At 39.4% G+C, this 6,000-nt stretch overlaps 1 protein-coding gene across 1 annotated transcript in view; it reads right to left on the bottom strand.

Moving 5' to 3' along the window:
- Positions 1–1,741: 1,741 nt before the first annotated feature.
- The window catches only part of INO80D (INO80 complex subunit D), a 64,940-nt gene continuing 60,681 nt past the window's right edge, over positions 1,742–6,000 (bottom strand). The window contains exons 10-11 of the mRNA XM_036754318.1: positions 4,321–4,478; positions 1,742–3,014 (exon numbers count right to left, since the gene is read on the bottom strand). Of these exons, the coding sequence (XP_036610213.1) occupies positions 1,846–3,014; positions 4,321–4,478 (1,327 nt within the window). The 3' untranslated portion in view covers positions 1,742–1,845. The remainder of the gene's footprint in view (positions 3,015–4,320; positions 4,479–6,000) is intronic.

Here is a 6,000-nt window from a genome sequence, read left to right as displayed (position 1 = left end):
ATGCTGATCACTGCCATTCCTTTAAAAAGCAAAGAAAAGAAGCTTTCAAAAGAAGGGAGTGGCTAAAACTAGCATGGCATAAAGAGATACATACAGGAAGTAGGAAAATATATCCAAAACTTCACTCATTTGGAAGGAATTAAATTCAAATATTCCCTGACTCAAAGGAACCTATTGTCCCACCTCACTAAAGGTTATATTCTACCTGGTTTTTTTTTTAAATATATAAATTAGACTAGATTCAGTAATAAACAGCCAATAACCTATCTCATGGGATGGTGAAACCTCTCTGCAAAAAAGGGGAAGCAGATTGCTTTTTAAATCTTTTTCATCACACATCTAAAAGACACAAAAGCAGGCAATAGGGAACCTTCATATGTAATTTTATAGTCACTAAATTACTAAATCACCCAGTAGTTTAATCCTACTAATCATGAATAAACCTATAATTTTGAAAAATTTCCCAAAACCAATTTTGAACTTCCTTTGCAAAGAGAACACCACGCAGGTCCAATTCTACTTACACTAAAAAATCCAAATTTACTTGCACCTAAGTATTTAAATTATTTTAATAAAATTAGGAGGTAGGTGAATTTAAGAATAAGTTCTAATTTCCAGGTTTGTTTTAACAAAAACTATCAGTGTACCCTTCAGGTTTTACAATTATTTCATAATTGGAACATTGATTTCATAAGTGTCTTCAACATTTTACAACTCCTACTAAAAAGACACTACTAAGAAATTGAAAAAATTCTAAAGCAATAGATGGCTTAAGGGATTCTTAGATTCCCAATTTTTGAAATCCATTTTGACTAATCCTGCTTTACACACCAAAATAATTTGTTCAATTACTTCTGGCAAATAGATTTCATGAAAAGGATTTAAAAACGAATGCTAGCCTGATAAACGCTGCTACGAGGCCACAGGAACCTTACAATAATTCTGGTCACTTTTTCCTGAGACTGTTAAGTCTCTCATTCTGTTTACCAATCAAATTTTTCCTTTGACATTTTCCCCCTTGGGCTGCTAACCTTCAGAAGAAAAGGCTGCTGATTACAAAAGTGCAACTCATATGACCAGGTCACTTCCCTCACTAATCAATAAATTCAAGTTAGCACATAGGAGGAAAGAAGGATGGATTTCAGTAAGGTTGGAAATTGGGGAGAAGGAGGAAAGTAAGCAAAAACAACCTTTTTTCCTTATTAGAAAAATATGGGACTGTTGCTTCCTGCCTGTACATTCACACACACAAGCACACATAGACAAACATACATAGAGGAGGTCAAAAGACATTTTCTTCTTCTTAAGCACTGTCCTACTTAAGAATGGAACTCTAGCCTCAATGCAGTGTTTGAGCAGACTAGTGCTAAGTTAGAGGCCTCATCCACCTCTCCACACCATTAGCTATTTTCTTAAATGGGGACTCAGTAAATTAGCAATCTATCCAGAACCGCCTCTTATAAAATCTGGCAATGGGATGGAAAGTATTGATCTGAACCCTAGGAAGTAGTAAAGGGCACTGGTTATCTGAGGTATCTTCTCATTTCTCAGTCTCACTGCTAAAAATCAATGGCATCCAGTCACTGTGCTGAACCGCTAAGGAAAATGTGAGGGTAACGTGAACCTGTCAAGAGGAAAGGAGCACCGGTGGACAGAGCACACGTCAACACTGAAGCAAGTTCACTTCTGGGGAACCCGCCCAACTGTGAAGCCAGGCTTCCCGCTGGCCCCGACCTTATTTTTTAAAATGCTGAAGAAGGGGAAGCGGAAAGGGATGCCTAAAGAGGAAACTAAAGACAGAAAACACACGGTCCCCACCTGCCTGCAAACACACAGACACGCCGCTCAGTTAGGGGCAGTGAAGGGAGAAGATGAATTATTGGTACTTGTAGCAGTGGCACCTGTTACTGTGAAGCCTGTCGGAGGGGCTATCGAGCTGTGGCTGGGCTGCAGGTCCTTCGGAATGCCACTGTGAGAACTCAGCTGGTGGCCAAAGGCCGCGCTGAACTGAGGGAGCTGCTGCTTAGGAGAGGTGGAGGCCATCAGGTCAGCAGAAGAAGGCCCCATGCCACTGAAGCTGGTCTGTGGTAACCCCGGAAGTACGCTAGAGCTGTTTGGGGTCACAGTGGCGAAGGCAGGCTGTGTGGTCTCTGAGTTCGAGGTGGTAGGCGGTGTGGACAGGGAAGTGGAAAGGAGATGTCCATCTGCACCAAGAAGGTTGCTAAACGGAGAAGGATCACCAAGATTGACAGGGAGATTGCCCCAGTGAGTTCTGGGGTTCACCACTCCACCAAGGGGCACCTCGAGTTGGGTTGGGAGCAAGTGCTGTGCCATGATGGGCATTTCTGCTGAGAAGGTAGCTGCCATGTTGTCACCAGAGAAGGTTGTGGCATGGGGAGAGGTGATATGATCACTGTAGGGAGACGGCACATGCTCGCTGTCATAATGGCTTCCGTGGGGCGAGGAGTGTGAATGATCACTGCTATATTGCTGTCGTGAGGTGATTAGGTCATCTGCCTTGCTCAGCAGCTGGGCAGGATGTGGCCTCTGGGAGGCATGGCTGCCATCGTGAAGTCCATGAAACTGTCCTGGGAAGGCTCTCTCCCCAAGCGCACTCTGGCTTATCAGAGTAGCAGAAGTAAGGCCAACATTGGCTGGGGAAGAGAATTGCCCCTGGATCTGCCCTGCCAGGGGTGTAGGTGGGTTAGACAAGGTAGCAGAACGGAGCAAGTTCTCATCCAGCTCTAGACTAGAGAAATTATCGTGCACTATGCGCCCATTCAACAGCTCCCCTAGGTCTGTGTTAACTTCTCGGCTCAAGGACTGTATGCCTGAAGCTCCAGTACCTGTGGAGAACACCCCTATGCCTCTCTCTGAAAGCTCCTGAACTGGCACACCGTCTGACTGGGTAAGTACTCCAATAGTACTCAGGCACTCAAGGGAAGTGACAGCCTGCAAAGCCCGTTCGAGTTCCTCCGCCTCTTCTGTGGTAGGAAGGAGGTCTCCATTCTTACCTAAGGAAACAAAAGTCACCAAAGGGATCAACCCTGTCACCAGACATCGATGCAATACATTTAAACTGTTTTAAAACAGTACTCTATTCAAAGAATTGAATGAAATAGTATTTCGATGAACTGGACTGGAAAGAGCAAAATAAATACTGGATTGTGGAATACAACTCAAATTTCACACTGTCATAGCAACTGAATCACCAACATATGTCTCCAACTCACAAAACTAAGCAATCAAATTACTCAATATCAGGTCAAAACTCTTAACTATTTACTTGCTCATGGGCTTTGCATAGACCTAGATTATATTAACACTATAAAACATAGTAAACATATCATATAAGTTGAGCTTTGAGACAAAAAGTTCAGAAGGGGAGGTCCACTCTTAGCTCTTCCATGCTGAGGCTCCTCCAGCTGGAGTGGTAGCTGTGAAAAACTAGAACAAAGATTTATATTTCACGTCAAGACTTAAGTGTTTGGCTCATTTCATAGATTATCTTTTAAAATTCTTTTTTTAACTCTCCAACTCTGTCCTCTACTCTCAAAGTTTTCATAAAACTGAAGTCCATGAAACTATTTTGCTTTGCTTTCTGATGACATTACAAGGAATCTGCCTGATCCCAAGGTGGGGAAAGCTCCACTCCAAAAGGCTGACAGAAACATTCAAAAGGGCATGAAAACAATAACTGAAGTTAAGTTTTGCAATGTCCAGGAACGTTCCTAAAATGAACAAAATTTTAATGGGATAAGTAAACATAATTTTTGAAATGTATACTTCAGCTGAGGTTGGGATAATAAAGTTAGGACAGGTATTCATTTCTTTGAAGATCTATAATAAACTATTTTTTTTAACATTTAAAATGACTAATTCCAAACGACACAAGGCTGGCTATCAAACAATGAATCTACTAAAACAACACTACAGTCATGCAGATAACACATACCATAACTTTTTGGCATTTGGGTGGGTGGGGTAGGGCAATTGGGGTTAAGTGACTTGCCCAAGGTCACACAGCTAGTACATGTGTCAAGTGTCTGAGGCTGGATTTGAACTCAGGTCCTCCAGACTCCAGGGCCAGTGTTCTACTCACTGTGCCACCTAGCTGCCCCCATACCATAACTTTTAAAGAAAGTGAAAGCAGCTTTTAGCATTTTGTAACCTCTACCTACTACCTCTAACTACTACTATTAGTTGATAAAAATGTCTTAACTACATCTCAAAAAGAAAAATCTGCTTCCTTCCTTTTCAACTCATTTTTTAAGCTTGCTTCCTGAAAAATAAATAATCAAAACAAAGAATTAAAAATACCTTCAAAAAAATCAAAATCTTGTAAGTCATCGGGTAGCCGTGGCAGGACATCTGAAAAGTCCTCCTGATTTAATTCCAAGTCATGTGGAATGTCAGTGATCTCATTGGCAATGTCATCAGGCAGCTCGTCAGTACTCAGCTCCGGTGTGGAAGGGCTCCTGCAAAAACAGAGGAAACCGAATCTTTAATTAGTTTCCCTCAACTTCTTATGTTTGTTACTAAAAACAGATTCATTCATCCTTAGAAAGTTTTTTTTAATTCACAAAAGTGGAAAACAATAATCTATGAATAAGTTTCACACTTTCCTATATGAATAAAAAACATACGTTGAAAGTAGATAATTCCTACAAGTAGGAAGACTGACTTGATAGAAATTACCGTAACACTGTCCTAAAATGAGCAATTCCATAAAACAAGCTTGATGCTTATAAGCACTTGGTGTATAGATAAAAGGTGACCTTTCCCAGGTATTAATGACATATATTAAAAAGCATATTAAATATGCACATATGAAAATTTTACTGGCTATCATTTCAATTACTATTATTATTAAATTTGCATAAATACAAGAATAACAAAAGTCAGAAAAATTTGGCCAGGAGGATTTCTTATATATAGAATAGGGATGTAAAAAGGGGGGATTTCCACCTGGCTCCCCCCATTTAAATATTTTGCAAAAGAATAGAAAAAAAAGGAAAAGCAAAAACTTTACTTTCTCCTTCAGTCACTGAAAAAATGCATCTCACAGAGCAGTTTGTGAATTCAGGAATCATGCTGACTCTGGTATCTTTTTAATCACTTCTACACAAATTAATAACATCAGATTATATTATTTACTTACTCAGTGCCATACCAATCAAACTACCAAAGAATTAATAGATCGAGAACAAAAATAACAAAATTCATCTGAAAGAACTAAAGGTTAAGACTATCAAGTGAATCAATGAAAAATATGTGAAGCAAGGAGGCCTAGCAGTATCAAATCATATTGCAAATGATAATCATCAAAACAATTTGGCACTGGATAAGAAATAGAGTGGTCAATCAGTGAGATAGATTAGTTACATGATGTACACAAGTAAATGAACACAGTGGCCCGGTGTTAGATAAATCCAAAGATCCCAGCTAGTGGGGTAAAAACTCACTATTTGACAAAAACTGCTGGGAAAACTAGAAAGCAGCCTAGCAGAAACTAGGCATAGACCAACATTCACACCATATACCAAGACAAGGTCAAAATGGGTACACAATTCATATATATAAAGGATGATAACATAAGCAAATTAGGGGAGCATAGAAAAAATTACCCATCAGATCTATGGATAGGGGAAGAGTTCATGACCGAACAAGAGATAAAGAGGTTCATGGAAGGCAAAATGGATAATTTTGATTATATAAAATTTAAAAGTTTTTGCACAAATAAAACCAATGCAGCCAAAATTAGAAGAAAAACAGGAAACTGGGCGGAGGGGAGAGAAATTTGCAGCAAGTTTCTCTGATAAAGGCCTCATTTCTCAAATATATAGAAAACTGGACCAAATTTATAAAAAGTAAGAATTACTTCCCAACTTATAAATGGTCAAAGAATGTGAAGAATGTGTAGTTTTCAGAGAAAGAAATCAAAAGCTATCAATGTGAAAAAATGCTCTAAATCACTAATAGTTAAAACAACTCTGAGGT

Source organism: Trichosurus vulpecula, chromosome 4 (assembly GCF_011100635.1).
Source record: "Trichosurus vulpecula isolate mTriVul1 chromosome 4, mTriVul1.pri, whole genome shotgun sequence".
Classification (NCBI taxonomy): Eukaryota; Metazoa; Chordata; class Mammalia; order Diprotodontia; family Phalangeridae; genus Trichosurus; species Trichosurus vulpecula.
Note: the sequence above shows the minus strand (reverse complement) of the source record. Positions and strands in the feature narration are given on the sequence as shown.